Source organism: Branchiostoma floridae, chromosome 13, assembly GCF_000003815.2.
Source record: "Branchiostoma floridae strain S238N-H82 chromosome 13, Bfl_VNyyK, whole genome shotgun sequence".
In the NCBI taxonomy this organism is placed as follows: domain Eukaryota; kingdom Metazoa; phylum Chordata; class Leptocardii; order Amphioxiformes; family Branchiostomatidae; genus Branchiostoma; species Branchiostoma floridae.
Window position 1 is genome coordinate 21,616,015 of NC_049991.1, and position 17,686 is coordinate 21,633,700.

Here is a 17,686-nt window from a genome sequence, read left to right on the forward strand (position 1 = left end):
ATCTGTGCAAACCACTACAGCAAGGGGCTAGTCCGGTAGCCCATACTCTTCCTCAGTGCAAAGAAAGCAACATGTACCATTTTTAAAGTCTTTGGTATGACTCGGCCGGGTATAGAACTCATGACCTACCGACTGCAAAGCGAACACTCTACAGTAGCCTCTCGGCCACTGCACCTTTGAGAGATACACAGGGTTACTAATTGAATGAAATATGTTTGAGACGTGATAAAGGTGCTGTTCAGAATGTAAAACTGTTCCATAAATCAAGCAGGGAAAGAGCAAACAGAGAAACTGGAGATTGTTGCTAAGCAGATTCTGAGCTGCGGGATTATTCCAGCTCTTGATAGCCTGCCCTGACGTGACCTGCGTCTGAACCTGATTTGTCAGGAATCCTGATGCTTTGTGCTTATAGACATCAGGGTTTGTCCGGGATGTCAGACTGTCTATTGAATGGTGTAACGTTTGCTTTTGGCTGTTATAAAATTTTAGCTGGTTCGCGATTTTCAACGTTGGCTAGGTTCACTTATAACGGGAAAGAGAGTTTGCGGAGCATGGGAGCTAGCCGTGGAAAGGAGTTTGCCGTGGAAAGGAGTTTGCCGTGGAAGGGAGCTTGCCGTGGAAAGGAGTTTGCCGTGAAAAGGAGTTTGCCGTGGAAAGGAGTTTGCAGTGGAAGGGAGTTTGCCGTGGAAGGGAGCTTGCCATGGAAAGGAGTTTGCCGTGGAAGGAATTGCCCCCCCCCCCAGAATAAAAGCCAGCCCCACCCGAAGTCTGCGAAGGAGGCTAGCAGTGGCTCTCCTTAGATTCCCTCCAAAAGAAACCAAACCAACAGGCGTAAGCTTCAGAATACAACAGCTTTTAATTAAAATCATATCCAGTTGCTTGAGTGTCTGCTATTCGGCGTATCTTATTACATGAGAGATTTGTCCCACATGCCATAATGACATAGAAAATGAATTTCATTTTGTAATGGATTGTCCGACTTATGAAGAAGACCGTCAAAAGTTATTTCAAAATATTGTATGTAAGTCCGAAATTGTACTACCACATGCTAGGTCAGAGGTATTCCATTTGATATTATCATGTCCTGTTCATATATCTGCCTACGTTGGCCAGTTTATTTACAACTCATTGCAAAAACGAGATAATGCTTTATGATACTCACTAGATTGTTTGTACTGTTATATTATATTACATTAGTTGTTAGTTATTTTTATATAGTATATAGTTGTTCACATTGCCATACATTGTAACTGTTACAATTGTTGCGCAATAAAGTTATTCATTCATTCATATTACCTGGATGTCTAACCTTCATGAACGCAACAGCATTTTGTTAGATAATCATCTAATGATTCTCTAATGCTACTTCGGTAGGCAATGGCTGGGGTTATATTCTTCGATTTGCCAATAAACGAGCTTACTGCCCCGACTAGACAGTTGTGTGTGGTCGCCATGTTGTATATACGCGCTGCAAGTTAGGGAGCGCTTGCCCATGGATAGGTAAACTTCGGTATGTTTGCTTTACATGTGCCTGAACGGAGGATAGCCAGCGGAATCTTGTAGGACTTTTTTGGCACTCAAGTAAGTAACTTAAAGTAACAGTACCACATACACAGTACTGACAGTAGGTAAAGGTAGACTTTTATTTTACCTCCCCGACCGAAGTCAGGTACCCATTTTTACACCTGGGTGAAGTGAAGAAGGTCGTGTAAAGTGCCTTTCCCAAGGGCACAACGTCTTGTAGCAATTGCTGGGACCGCATACATACATACATACATACCGCAGTAGACCCCCGGCTGGAGATATATGTGCCGGATAGGCGCGCGTATCGACCGACACGGAGCGAGTTTCCCTCCTCCATCCGTCTCTGCCCCCCGCCGACTCCAAGTTCATATCTTTCGTGACTCCCGGAAAATGAACTTGGAATTGGGGGCAGGGTTTATCGTCTGGGCCACCGCTGCAAATGTAGGTGCATCAGCATGAGTAGTAGAGTAGGAGGCTTGAATGTAGAACAAATGAGGTGTACCAGTCAAAGAACGAATCTGATGGCTTTCTCCCGGTACATCGAGAGCACGCACAGATCTGCTAGAAACACCTCCTACAGCAACCATCAAGCACAAGTCACCAAGAACTAAATACCTTGAGGGATAATGAATCAATACTGTACCATGTGTTGCCCTGCACCAAGAGGCCACGTCTAGCGATATACGTTAAACCAAGACAACAACAGCAACAACGAATCTAGCGTAGGCACTCAACATCTGTTCCCTAGTCATTAAAACATGCCGTCTACTACTAGCCTTGGTACCATCCGGATAGTAGTTCGCTCCTATGTTGGCCTCTGCTACTGAACAGCAGAGAAGCGACTGTATATAGTGCATTATAAACGTCGGAGCGAACTACTTTCCGTATGGTCCCCAGGCTAGTCTACTACTGCTTCAACTTTTTAAATCTAAGATCCTTGTGTAAGCTTTTTTGTGACAACTTTTCTACCTGTAAATTTTATTTTGCTGACCGCATCTAATCTGAAATTTTTGTGTTCTCGTTCCCAAGGTGCGTCTGGACATCCTGGACACGAGTGGTTCGTTTGAATTTCCCGCCATGCGGAAGCTGTCCATCACCAACGCCAACGCCTACCTGCTGGTGTACGCCATCGACAACCCGCAGTCCTTCGAGGAGATCAAGAGCATCAGACAGGTACGCGTCATCACGTGACTGTCACGTGTTAGTCAGGCGGTAATCACGTGCCATTCACGTGCTAGTCACGTGTGGCGTGGTACCGTCATGTGGCTGTGGATACTATCTGAGGATGGATATGTTGGGTCTTAAATTTGATGTAATTCTATGTTGTCAATATACTTACTGATTGTTGTCCGGAATAATCTAAAAATTATGCTGCTTTACGTAGTTCAAGATAAATGAATAGATAATGTTTCATACAGCATCCACTATCGTCAGTCGTCAGTGCTTGAGAAAAAGTCTGAAGAAAGTGGGACCTGAATAGAAATCAGTTTCTGAATTGATGGGTAGTAATTATTGCTGTGTCTTATAAAGCTGCGTGGCGTCTCACGGGTTCCTGACTTATTTAGCATCATTTTATGTTTAACTGGATTTCTGCATCAATGTCGCAGTTCGCTGATTCTCTTCCTCCACTAATACCCCCACCCCCACTCTCCCCATTCCACAGGAGATCATAGACATCCGTGGTGAGGCGGGGATAGCGAAGCTGCCTGTGGTGGTGGTCGTGAGCAATGATAGTAGTTTATGTGGCAGTACACTAATTCTCTGCCCCCCTCCCCATTCCACAGGAGATCATAGACATCCGTGGTGAGGCCGGGATAGCGAAGCTGCCTGTGGTGGTGGTCGGGAACAATGATAGTAGTTTATGTGGCAGTACACTAATTCTCTGCCCCCTCCCCGTTCCACAGGAGATCATAGACATCCGTGGTGAGGCCGGGATAGCGAAGCTGCCTGTGGTGGTGGTCGGGAACAAGTGTGACCTTGAAGAGAAGCGGCAGGTGCCGAAGGAGGACGCTGAGCTGGTGGTGGAGTTGGCATGGCAACACGTCTTCCTGGAGAGCTCCGCCAAGGAGCGCACCAACGTCGTCAACATCTTCAAGCAGCTGCTGCACCAGGCACACATCCCCTGCCACCTGTCGCCCGCACTGCGCAGGCGCAGGGCCTCGCTTCCCGTCACGCCTAGCGCCAACGGTCACCTGCCTCCCGGCGGCAAGGACGAGGTCAAGCCGAGCATGCGCAGACACAACACCAGAAGAAGAAGCTCCTGTAAAGTTCAGTAGTCATGGTAACGGACGGTTAACGTTTGACTTTGAATTTATTCCAATTGCAACAGGGACAGCACAATGTGAACACAAGGTAGTAACTGGCCACAAAAATAAACAGTATAAAAATGAAACCTTCGAGAAACAGCTGGCATGTGGAGCGAGCGCTGTTGACAGATGAAGGAAAGTGCCAACGCTTGGAGAAGCCTCACGTGCTTAAACAGTCCTATAACCGTTCTATAACCGTCCTGATCTATGTTTGGACCTTCAGTACGGAAATAGGACAATTCTAGTCTATCCTGGATTCGTTTGGTCTAACTCTAGTCGTCGGCATGGTTTCGCAGTATACACTACCGGGATGCAGGTCTACAAAAACACACTTTATTTTGCCGCATCGCGTCATCGTGGGAACTTGTGAAGCCCACCCTTGTGGACGCCAGACTTTTCAACGGGACGCAGTGACGCGCTCGTGACGCAGGTGTGACGCAGTGACAACACAAGAAGGCGTAACACGTCTTGGATCCTGACACAAAGTGTAGTTTCCGTACAAGAGAGGACTGTCACCAATAATCTGATACATGCAGTCGGTTGAGATTTGTAGTCGGTTGCTTAGAAAAATTAAAGAATTCTTTTATGGGCACGAGGATTTGCACAATAATAAAGGTGATCCCTGATTACTCTAATGACACAAAGCAATATTCAAGCACAAAATTAGTGTCCTTCATGCCCAACTTGAAATCACGAGACGAAAGCTGAACGTTTTTTACGTGTTTTAGCTCATGGCAGTGGCCGGAGAGGGTACAACTCTAGAGGAGGTCTAGAATTGCTGTAGAGGGTCTGTAAATATTTGGGAAACCTAGTTTGAATATTTGGGAAACCTTGTTTAAATATGTGGGAAACCAAATTTAAATACTTGGGAAACCTAGTGTTAATCAACCTAGTTTGAATACTTGGGAAACCTAGTTTGAATACTTGTGAAACTTGCAATATGTACGCCAGAAGTTGAATCGCTCAAATGTAAATATCGTTGAATTTCTATTCTATTTGTGTGCAGTGACTTGGACCTGCCAGTAGGTCGAGTGATTGTCAGCCGTATGGACAAGATGGTGTTTGTTGTTGTCAAAGTGCATTTTTACAGGCATACTGTATTCCAAGGGAGAATGTTCTGGTTCTGCTAATGATATTTTCCAAAATGGACCTATGAATCCCCAAAAGTAATTGTAACGGCAACTTGACATTGAACTTGGACAAGACAGCAGTTGCATCATATAGCATCACCCCCCCCCCCCCGAATAGATAAAGTACAGCCAGGTGTAACATATTATATTGCTAGCAACCATTGGAAAAGCTTCCACTGGTGTGCTCTTAACAAATATTTGGTACTATTTGCTTTTGCAATGTGTTTCTGGATATCTATTTGACAACTTATAGCCTTATCACCTTTGCGTTTCGTCAAAAATGGGCTTTAATCTTCTTCAATCATCCCATTGTAACCAGAAGCAACGACAATAAAATCAATTCTGTGTTCTTAAAAATTTGGTCTTTCAGAAAACAGCACTCTCCTCTGGAGTACAGTATGCCTTCAATGGACAGTAGAGGAACCGTGCCTGTATAAAGTTGTATTTACTAGTATCAGATTTTGTAGTTTTGTACCAGTAACTGTAGTTTTATTGTATTTTCTAGAGCAAGCATTGCTGATTGTCTGAAGCAGAAAAAAAGTGCATTTTTATTCTCAATTCCGTTCCACGCACTTCTCTTATGGCTTGAGAAGAGACTTTGGTCTTTTTCCTGTTGGGAGAAATTCCGTTTAACGCAGATGTAACCGATTGTTGAGACGTTGACCTCTTTTCAAGTCTGTAAAAATAACTGCTTGCCAAATGATGTGTATATAACAGAAAGGAACATCAACCATGCATAAGCAATGAACAAATAGAATGAATGTCAGTACAGAACAGTGATTCGCCAGTTGTACAATGACCTGTCTTGTGGACGTGTGCGAAACTGTCATATTTGAACCACTTCCAAGTCACTCCCCACAAAACTCCCTCTGCTTGACCCCGACGGTCCCTTCGCCCCCGAAAAGCATCTGCTTTGCCCCCGTTTTTCCTCTTTGCCCCCACTTCACTTTGCGACTGTAAAGCATAAAGACTGGGTGGTAAGTGGATGTGTATCTGAGAACATGTATATACACGAAGTGGGTTGCTGACCAGGCAGTTGTAAAAAGTCATACATCTTCTTTCGTACCCTTTGAACGTAAACTTTCAGTACTCCAGCCAAGCGTCGTGTGTACAGTAATGCCTTGGAAGTTGATGACAAAGATGTCAATGTGAATTATGCAGAACTCGCACACTTAAGAGCCGATGTAAGAAGTGCATGGCCTTTGTTGCCATGGATATTTGTACCCAACAATATTTTGTACCTCCCCAAATGTGTGTTAATGTTCAAAAATACAAGAAATAAACGTAATAAAAGATAAATGTCTGCGGTGTCATAATCATATACTGCTGTGTTACGCCTATCAATGTGGTGGTCATACTGAACTCACATGTTGAGGTGGAATATCGTAGCGTTTGTTGATGTCAGAGAATCCCTTCAGACACAAACTTCCACCCTACATCTGTTTGGAGATTTGATTAGATACGTTATAGTGACAAACGCGGTCCATTTGCATCACTACCTCCTACAGTCTATACCAGACATGTAGGGTTGTACATGTGCAGTGATATGGTCGGGTAACTCCTCTAGCAAATTATCTAACCTATATGGACAAACCTTATTATCATTCGTCAATGAAGATTAGATATCCAGGTAATAATAAGATACGAGAAAAAGCAGTTACTCAAGTAATTAGATATGATTTTGTGTCACTGACGAAAAACAACAAATGTTGTTTGAAAAGTCTGACGATTTCCAAAATCATATTCAGTTGCCTGAGTAACTGCCCAAGGTTATGGAGGATAGGGAAGGATGGAGGAAGAGAGTCATGTCCATCCGTGCAACCAGCAGGCCCGGATGATGATGATAAGTAACTGCTGTTTGGCGTACTATGCTATCATAGTAATCCATCGTATATGAAGGTTAGACATCCGAGTAAACAATATCACAGGGGATTAAATCTCTTCATTCTCTATCAACGCCGAAGAAGAGTGATAGAATGATGTTATTAAAAATGTCCTAAAGTAAACCTCTAGTTTTCATCAAGTTGTATGTGTGTTGTAAACATGTATTAGATTGAATTTCTTCTAAACCTGATCTCCAAGCAGATCCTAGGGTGCCATAAGATAGTATCAAAGATGGCAGAGGAGTATAGCCGACCAAGGGAGTTAGACGGACAACCACTGGATGTTAATAGCCTTTCTTCCAACCGACTGATCGCAGATCTCCGGTAGCACACACACTCCTAGGCCTGCCTCACTCCTCTGCTAGGTTCTGATACCGTTCTATGTTACCGTAGGATCTGCTTGGAGATTATCTAAACATACAAATTATCTAACTCCATCTCTTCAGTCCCCCGCAAGTCTGAAGAAGAATGACAGATGTCATTCAAAACGCCTGGAAGTAAATCTCCGATCTTTATCAAGTTCTGTACCTTAAATTGCTTCTAAGCCTACAATTTATCCAACTCCGTAAACAGCAACTCTGAAGAAGAGTGACAGATGTCACTCAAAACGACTGGAAGTAAATCTCTAATTTTTATCAAGTTTAAAGCTGAAATTGCCTACAATTTATCCCACTCCGTAATCAGGCAGATGGAGAGGAGGCTTTGAAGCCCCTGCGTGTCCTGTCACGGCGCTCCCCAGGCGTGCTTTGAAGTTCTAACAAGTCCCAATTAGCAAGAACTAATCAGCATCAGGGTAATTAGCAGACCCGGAGTGGCGGAAGCGATCCCTGAGCTCGTTTATTCCCCTCATTACCCACACATGTCACGCCAACAGCGCTGGTTATTTCTATCTGACACGGAATCATTCTGGTGTTTTCGTGTTTCTGTCAGTTATCTCAAATCTGGGTCAATCTTAAGTTAACACCGAGATTTTTTTAATACACTACTCGAAAATGAAGGACGAATGCAAGGTGTTTGTGACAGTTTTAACTGTATTTGAATTGCACACGTACGCTACACTAGGCAGCTAGCTGCTATTGTGATCATATATATATATATATATATATATATATAGAGAGAGAGAGAGAGAGACATACACATACACACACACACACACACACACACACACACACACACATATATATATATATATATATATATATGTCAGGGTAGAGACTCCGATCTGGTAGAATCACTGATTCTACCGGTAGAGATCCCAATCGTAGTTTCTGTCGACAGAGGCTACGATCGGGATCTCTACCGGTAGAGTCGGCGATTCTACCGGTGGAGATTTCGATCGGAGTTTCTGTCGACAGAGACTCTGATCGGGATCTCAAGCAATAAAGGTCACATTGATCAAAGTATGTGTGCCTTCATATTGATAAGGAATTGTCAAATATGTGATTTTATTGGGCTTAAGTCAAATAGTTCCCTTTTACTAAGTGACACAATTTGAAATTTTAACTTGTTATCCACATCCTTATGCATATAAGGCTAGATAAAAACAAATACTAAACCTGGTAACTGTCTAATATAGTATTAAGTCCCAGACAGGCCCAGCAACACTCTCATTAGAAATGACCCGAACAATACGGGGCTAATAACCATTTTTCTGCTTTTTCCGAATTGTGAATATTCCTTCACTATAAGTATCAATGAGTGACTAGCACTCTACACCAAGTTAGAAGTATAATAAAAGTTTTTGCAAACATTGAAGGACCAGATGGGGATTTCTAACAGTAGAATCGGTGACTGTGCTGGCATAAATCCCGATCGTAGTTTCCGTCGACAAAAACTATGATCGTGATCTCTACCGACAGAATCGGCGATTCTACCGGTAGAGATCGCGATCGGGATTTCTGTCGACAGAGACTCCGATCGCGATCTCTACCGGCAGAGATCCCGATCGGAGTCTGTACCGACAGAAATCCCGATTGTGATCTCTACCGGTAGAATTGCCGATTCTACCAGATCGGAGTCTCTATCCTGACATATATATATATATATATATATATATATATATATATATATATATATGTATAGTTCAATGACATTTATAATTATTCTTACCTTGAGTTTTCTTCAGTTGTTTCTTACGTCTCCACCACATGTATATGTACTAGCTGCATGTTTTGCAAATTGATGTGTTACTATTAGAAGCAACCCAGCAAAAACACGTTAGATCAGGCTGAATGCAGGCTTATCATACATACAGAAATCCGCACACACAATAAAGTAATGTTCACGACTTCACAGTTCATTTGAATCAAGTTACAAAAACATTAATATTGCCATGAGAAAACATCACTTCTGAATACATCCGTGCCAACCACCTGCCTCGCTATTCTACTCCGGCAGCCCTCCGGTATAATGAGCTATATATACTTATCGGCGCCGCAGGCCCAGCATCGTGCACTTTCAAAAGAAACAATTTAAAATATACAATACATGAAATCAAGCAATATGCCGGGTAGTTTAGATTTTTGGGGCTTTTTATGGAAGAGTACTATGGGGATCTATGAAAACCGCTACGGCGGAACATTCGATATCATCTGATACGTTTATGAAGGTTAGACATCCAGGTAAGTAATGTTCAAATATAATTAAATCTCTACAACTGGATAAAAAAAGCGGATATTTACTTCCCGATATTTCGAGTGACACCCATCACTCTTCTTCAGCGTCACTAGAATGAACTAGCAGAACAATTCCATACAAGTACAGCTAACTAGAAAAACTGGTTTAACCACTAAATCGTTAGGGTCATATGCAAAAAGTTACTGAAATGTAAATCATGTTAGCATAGTTTCCTATGGTTAGACAACACCATAGGAAAAAAAATAATGTCCTTTGTGATGCAAGGCGGGGTCCCATGTACTGGAAAGTTGTAGAGATTGAATTATATTTTATGATGTCATTTGATCCATTGGAGCAGAATTATGCCGTAAATCTTCGGCCCCGTCTGAGCGTTTTTTTGGAATCTTCCAAAATAAAACCTGACCCGCCATTCAGGCTGCTGCTTTGAAACCCGATGCCGGCCCGGCGCGGAATTGCCCTTATTGTAACACAGCTCTAGCTTTGTTTGAAATGTTTGTTTGAAGTTCATCATTACAGGCAAAAACAGAATACCGAATTCAGAACAGTAATCCAATCATCTAACACCTGGTCTTGACGAGATAAAAACACCAATACAGATCCTTATAAATATGTACCTAGGGAAAGAATAGCTTTATGTTTACCGCAGTAACGGTTTAATTCATGCTTCAAAAGAATTGTTTGAAATCCATCGTCACAGGCGACAACTGAATAGCGTATTAAGAATAATAATCCAACCATCTAACACCTGGTCCTGATGAGATTAAAAAAACATCTCCACAGATCCTTATTTATTTTATTTATTTTATTCTATTCGCATTCGTTTTTCGAGCATTGGACAAGAAGCTCACAAAGAGCTTATGGAGGTCTTCTGCTCTGTATTACATACAATGACAATCAAAAGTAACAAAATTGAGATTATAACGAAACGTATAACTTAAGATGACATGAACATAAACGTCATTTTGCAACATAAGAATAACATAAATACTAACAACAAAACGGGCTAAAGCGCATACAAGGCTGGCATTACCAATCAATTTCAAACCAGATTAAGTAAATCTTCCGGTCATTTTGATAAAATTGAAAACACAGATCCTTATATGTATGTACCTAGGGAAAGAATAACTTCATGTTTACCGCAGTAACTTCTAACGGTTTAATTCAGGCTTCAAAAGAATTGTTTGAAATTCATCATTGCAGACAACAACTGAATACCGAATATAGAACAGTAATCCAACCATCTAACACCTGGTCTTGATTATATCAAAAAAATATCTCCACAGATCCTTTTATGAACGTAGCGAGAGAGAGGAGCTTTGTGTTTACCACAATGACTTCAAACGGTTTAGTTCGTGCACACATCACAGGCCTTCCGTGCTATTTTCGGCAACATCACAACACGACTCCGCCGGAAGCTTGGGGAGATGTTTTGGTCATGAAGCAACCAGAGAGTCAGTGGAACTTTCACGACGCGTTTTGCACGGAATCTTTCAAAACTTTTTTGATAGTTTTCACAGATGTCGAGTCTTTCCAACATTTCTCGAAGATGATCTGCCTCTTTCTCGAGAGAGAGGAAAGAGAAAAGAGATCAGAAGAGAAAGAGAGAGGGAAGAGAGTAGAGAAAGAGAGAGAGAGAGAAGAGGTAGAGAAAGGTGAGAGAGAAAAGAAAGAAGAGAGAGAGAGAAAGAGAGGAGAAATAAAGAGAGAGGAGAGAAAGGAGAGAGAAGTGGGAGAAGAGATAGAGAGTATGAGGGAGAGAAGAGAAATAAAGAGAGTCTGAGGAGAGAGAAAGCAGAGAGAGAAGTGAGATAGGAGAGAGAGAGAGGCGAGAGAGGGGGAGAGAAATTAGAGAGAGAGTAAGAGGGGCAGAAGAGAGAAAGGCAGAACGTTCCCAACAACATATCCAGTTGCTTGAGTAGCTGCTATTGGGCGTGTCTTATTACCGGGATGTCTAACCTTCCACTTTTGAGATGCCGCGCACGTGCGGAGTTGGACAGATACGCAGAGGAGTTTGACAGGTAACCAGAGCTCCACCGGATGTGGCAGCGAACTCGCACCTCTGATCTGAGAGCTGACATTTCCTCTGGCGGGTCCAAAGGCGCCGACTCGATAGGAAAGCACAAACATCACTTCAAAGCCGGCCCAGCGTTTCAAGAAATCATAAGTCAAGTTGGCGTGCGTCTGTAAAGGTTAGGAAAGATGCAAGACTGTCAGAGCGAATGTCAGGGCGACGAGAGCGCAGGCTTCCGGGGAGTACGGCAGGTTCTCAGCGGATCTGCTATTTCTAGAGCGGAAGGTGGAGAGTTCTATATAAGAACATGTCAGAGTACTCTGAGTACCCTTGAGTGAAAGAGGGCGAGTGAGTGAGTAACCTGATTACCTGCGATGTGTACGTGCAGAGAGCCGCGTCCACCGGAAGCGCGCGAGAAAACACACAGAAACGTCTTCTTAACGTGTTACCTCCAGGAAAATAAGGGCATTGCTTTTGGTGTGCATGTGTTTTGTGTCTAACTCTCTCTCTCTCTCTCTCTCTCTCAACCAATCTGTATTTATTTGTGTTACCTGATATTTGTGTCCAGCATAACTTTAGAACCTCTGAATGCGCGAGGCCAACACGGAAACGGGAACACATGTTTGTTTGTTTGAACCTTTTTTTCTATGACGCTACCAGCGTGTTAGCATTATTGTGTTGATTAATCTGCTTGTGAGTGAGTGTACATTATTGTACTGTCATCGGTTCACCAAGCGCGCTCCTTCTTCTTACCTGACGGGTAGTCGTGACTGGAGGAAGTGAACCGGCAAAGCGCCTGTTGCTTCCAATACTTCTCCTATGCCTGTAGCTGCAACATGATGTGTTAAACACCAGTTCTTTGCTAGTACAGTGGAAGCCGCTTAATTGCACACACCATTTGCCAATGTATTTCGTGCAATTATCCGAATGCACTCGTTCTCATTGAAATGTCGAAAATTGCATTTTTTTGGGTCGAAAAATAAATCGGCTTTATTTACACTGAAAACTACTTGGTTGTTTGCGAAAATTCCTCTTTTAACCATAGCCAAAAAATGGCAACTTATTATTTTCGGTCCCATTGGCATTACAGGGCATGTAACAAACGTTACCGGTAACGTTTGTTACAACAGTAGACTTAACCCTGTTTTCTTCGAAAGGACTTACCTTATTGACTTCATCATTTAGGTATAAGTGGATGTCCATAGGGACATTTGAAAAGTGGGCAGCTTTTTTACACCAAGTCAAGTAGAAAGCTTAGACAGCATCGAACAATGGTAACGTTTGTTACAGTCATTTCTGTACAACATTTTGGTAAGCAAGGTGGGAACTGAATTATTACATTTTTGGCAACTATTTGAATTCTTCGTTTCTTCTCAGGCGACAGCCATTTTTTAGGGTGTGAAATCCCACCCGTGGCTATAATAATCTTCTAACCCATCAACCTATACGAATGTTGTTGTGCATCTTTTGTAAAACATTACAGGGGTTGTGGAAAAATGAAGGAACCAGTGAAGTTGTCTATAATTTGCTCCATATCAAGGCGTAAAGTCAGGCGACAGCATTTCGACATTTAAATGAGAACGAGCCAATGGTGCAACAAAGCGAAGTTTTTAAGCTGGACCGCACAACAATGGGATTTGAGGATTTCGTGCAATGAACGCAAGTGTGCGATTATCCGGGGTGCAATTAACTGGCCTCTACTGTATTGCATACCCGGTAAACCGTCTCATATTGGGAAGATTCCTACTCTCTTACGAGGTCGTTCCTTAACGTGCCCTCCCCAAACACGGGACCTCCTATCAGCGAGACCGCTCGAACCGAAGCTAGGAACTCACTTTCACCTGAGTGAAAAGAGGAGATTCGTGGTAGTAACCATCGCACAACTCTGGTTGCATGTCTAGGGATTCAAAGCCAGGATCTCTGGGCTCTGCGCCCAACACGCTGGCCGCATGTCAACACCTCGAGCTCCTACTGATAACGCATATCGTTTAGCTGTTTTTCTTTTTTAACGAGTTTGCTCATTGCAAGGCCATAGACCACTTCTAGGCACCGAACTACGCTCACCATAGCAGCATCAGGCCTGGATCACATTTCCAAACCGGGGCCCGGCCAGGATGTTTTAAGAAATGAAAAATCAAATTGTATACCATGAAAAATACACAAATTATGCCCTTGTTTTTGTTTTACATTTTGTGTATTTTGATGTCTTTTATATCTTTTTTTTTCGCTCTAGATAGATGTCCGGACGGGCCCCTTTTTTTAAATGTGACAGAAAGTCAGAAACATCGAGATTCAGCAAGTTCGACTAACTGACTCGATAGGCAAAGCAGGGGTTACGAGGCTGCTCGGGAAATTTTCTACCCCATTTAGCCGGAATGGTTTTATCTGCTCCGCGGGGAAGGTCCCCTACTCTTTTCGGTAAGATCCACGTGAGTGCTTCCTGTCTTGACCAGGCACCTTTAAAACTCACTCACTCACTCACGGCCCATAACCTCAGTGGTCGTAGGGGCTCCACAACATCCAGTAGCGGTGATCTTTGCCCATATCGCTCTGTCCTCTGATGAGTTGTTCAGTGCTTAGGCCAGTCCATGTCTTGATGTTGTCCAGCCACGTCTTCCTTGGCCTCCCTCGTTTCCTCCCTCCTGCTACTGTACCTTGTAGTATGATCTTAGCGACGGAGTTGTGCCGGCATATATGGCCGAACCAGTTCAGCTTCCTGCGCTTGACCATGGACAGGAGTGGTTCTTGCTTGCCACATGCTTCCCCTGCTTGACCGCGTACCGACTTGTTCGTCCTCCGTTGTAGGTAGGAGATGCCAAGGATTCTTCGCAGACATTTAAAACCTAATCACGTAAACCACATGTAAACACTCTCCACTCAACCTAAGCTCTGAACCCTTTTACCCAACTTTGTAAAGCTGCTCCAGCTTTTCTACCGACTTACACAAAGCCGCATCAACAACCCAAACATTTACCGGGTAAACCTCTGATACCGTCGTCTGCAAATAGATACCGCAAAGTAGGTCCTATCAGCTACTCCAGCTTTTCTATCGACTTACACAAAGCCGCAACAACAACCCGCACATTTACCGAGTAAACCCCTGATCACCTCAGGTACCGCAAAGTAGGTCCGACCAGTCCTTTCCTTGGAGATTGGGAGCCGTTTTTCTGGACACCGACCTTTTCATAACACGGACTTCAGAGGTTCGTCCCGTGGTGTGGAAATGTCACGGATTATCCTGCCTTTTGTTGATCAGTTCCTTATGTTTGCATCAAAGGGCTTTTGATATAAGCAATATCTAAGAGTAAGATTTTAGAATCAGTGCTGTGTTTAAATCTAAAACCTTTATACATGTGTATTATATAAATGAAAAGTGCGGGCCGATTTTTAGCTTTCATGAATAAACAAGGGTTCAAACAAACAAATACATATACAACCATCTAAGTTTTAAGGTAATTCTCCAGTAAGTTGTAAGGTGTGTACGTATGTAAAAACCATCATAATTCAGACTTTGTTGTTCCAAGACTGCGAAGTGGTATAATGAATAAAGATGTCAAAGATTTCAAAGATTTCAAAGAAATAAGTTACAGTTTGATTTTTGCCTGTCGCCGGTCATCAAACGCAACATTAGATACACACGGAGAAAAAACAAAACTGTTTTCCAACTTACGAAATTTTACTCACTGGAATTTTCAACCGAATCTCTAAGTCTCCTTTTAATGGCTATCTGACCCGGATGCTATAGACACATGATTTTTTTCGCACGCGTGACGTCAGCACTGGGTCAGAGTTCATCGGAAGTCGGCACCGCCCTCTGTCCCCGCTAAGGCCTAGGTCCCAGTTCCCAACCCGGGGCCGGGCCAGGAAGCTTTTGGAGACAAAAAAAGAATGACAAAAAAAAAAGAAAGAAAGGAAACCAAATAAACAGAACGTCATTAAAAATTCATGACCATAATTTGTTCATATTACTTGGTAAACACTTAATTTTTCGTTTCAGAAACGGGACCTAAGCCTGAGAGAAGTTTTGTGTGCGTGATGTAGCTAGCCTCATTCACTCCTCACACGAAACAGTAACATCAACGTACGTCACTGCGATAGGTTATTAGGGACTAGATGATTGCCTGATTTAACTAAATGTCGACCTAAGTTTGACAATGATGAACTACCATCCGGCACATAAACATAAACTAGTGACAACCTGTCCAGTTTAGCTCAGCTAACAGCCTCTTAGACTCAAGACATGAGGAGATATTTACGCTGCGCCCTTCCATATAAGACTCAAGACTTCAGGAGATATTTATGCTGCGGCCTTCCATATAAGCCTGGAGTGTTAACCTTTCATAGAGCGCACATCACTCATGATGCTGTTTGGCAGTTACAGCCTCTCACTGCGCTTCCGCACGGACGCTGGGTGATTGGGTTATGTTTTTTTCACTTCCGAACATTAAACTTTTGTCATGACACGACATTGTCTATCTTTAAACATAATGAAAAGGTAAGGCTATATTGAGAAACGGTGTCGGAGTTGTTTTTCCGGACCATTCCATTGGGCATTCAAATAGGGGTGGCTAGCTAGGGATAGAATTCGTCATTTGCTTTAGTTTTTCTACACACACATTTGCACTTCAAACACATATCCAAACTTAGTCATATTTTTGTGAAAACGTCTGCATGGCTGCGAAGAGAGAGTAGTCGGTCTACACAAGAAAATATGAGTGCGTGTGGCAATATCATCTCCCTGTGTACCAACGCGCAGAGTGTTCCATCGGACTGTGTACATGTGGATATTCTAGTTTAGGTTTATTTCTAACCCGAGTAACAGACATTGCTAACGATGTAGCCCGAGTACTGCGTCACATTTCCAAACCGGTGCCCGGTCAGGCAACGTTTGGGAACAAAAAGTATCATATATAAGACCTCAAACTGCACAAGAAGTAAAGAGAATAGTCGTGCGCATTACTTGTGTATATTTTCACGTGTGCATTTCTATTTTCATTTCCACAAACAGCCCGACCCGGCCCCAGTTTGAAACTGTGACGTCAGCCTCAGCCGAGTTGAGTACGGACTTCTCGAGTGTTTTATGAAATTATACAAAATAGAAATAAATAAATACTGAGAATTAAAAAGCACAACAACCAAAAACCAAAGGGTGTAGCTGTCTCGTACCGTCCTAAATAGCCAACTACATAATTATCTATAAACTCACAACACAAAAGTATAAAGAAGTAATAATGAACGTAAGCAAAAGAGACGATGAGTATAAAAAAAGGTAAGAGTAGTAATAAGGGTAAAAAGGTCGCCCCAGGCGGTCAGGTTTGAAAGCTTTTTGGCCTAAAACGTCCCGGAAATATACTGTTTTCAGAAGCATCTCCGGCGCACGTACACTGCATACATACATGCGAGAGGAATCCATGATTTATCTGACAAGTTAACTGAACTATTTCCCATAGCGCTGAGACTGTGCCTGAAATAAACTCCATATGTATCTTACTTTCATGCAGCTTCAGCCAAGCTTAATGGAATCCTTTAATAAGAACTGACGGGTGGAAGCGACAGCCGCCCCCCCCCCCTTCACGTCTGCCTTAAGAGTCCCACTCGGCAAGCGAAAGTAGCGCGCTAAATTTAGCTGTGCGGTTTTTCGTGGGCGGGAGATGAACTCACACGGGCCTTGTCTCAGCTAATGGAATACATTTTCAAAAGGATATCAGTTTGTTTCGGAAGCTGATTCCCGACACACACTAGGCTGAGTACCTAAATGCAACCATGTCGCAACTAGAGGTGACTGTCAACCTATCAGTCTTAAGCTTATGTCCGAGTTCTTGTAAAATTGGAGTCAGAGATCAAGCACAAAGGATTGCGGGTTAGTTGGAAATGGCTATTTAAGGAATTTTGGTACCGTCGAATCATATTAGAGAAGTTGCATATTATGTCCCTTATAATGTTCGGTGTTTTGTTTTGTTTAATGAACAATAGATACAAATTACTGTACTCGCATTATATATCATGAACGTTACCGGTATAACATGCCTTTGGTGTAGAGCATGAGCATAGCAGGCACGCAACGCGGGTTTACTAGTAGTATATAACACGGAGCCACATGCCATACCTAACTTTTGCATATCTAATCCCGGGCGCTGTTTATAAGTTTCTAGTGAGGACTCACCTACTTTAGTTGGCCTCAGTCTAAATAAATGT

At 42.8% G+C, this 17,686-nt stretch overlaps 1 protein-coding gene across 1 annotated transcript in view; it reads left to right on the forward strand.

Annotated features, from left to right (window-relative positions):
• The window catches only part of LOC118429557 (ras-related protein Rap-2a-like), a 33,007-nt gene extending 29,125 nt beyond the window's left edge, over window positions 1–3,882 (forward strand). The window contains exons 2-3 of the mRNA XM_035840082.1: window positions 2,554–2,697; window positions 3,429–3,882. Coding sequence (XP_035695975.1) covers window positions 2,554–2,697; window positions 3,429–3,800 — 516 coding nt within the window. The 3' untranslated portion in view covers window positions 3,801–3,882. The remainder of the gene's footprint in view (window positions 1–2,553; window positions 2,698–3,428) is intronic.
• Window positions 3,883–17,686: the final 13,804 nt, after the last annotated feature.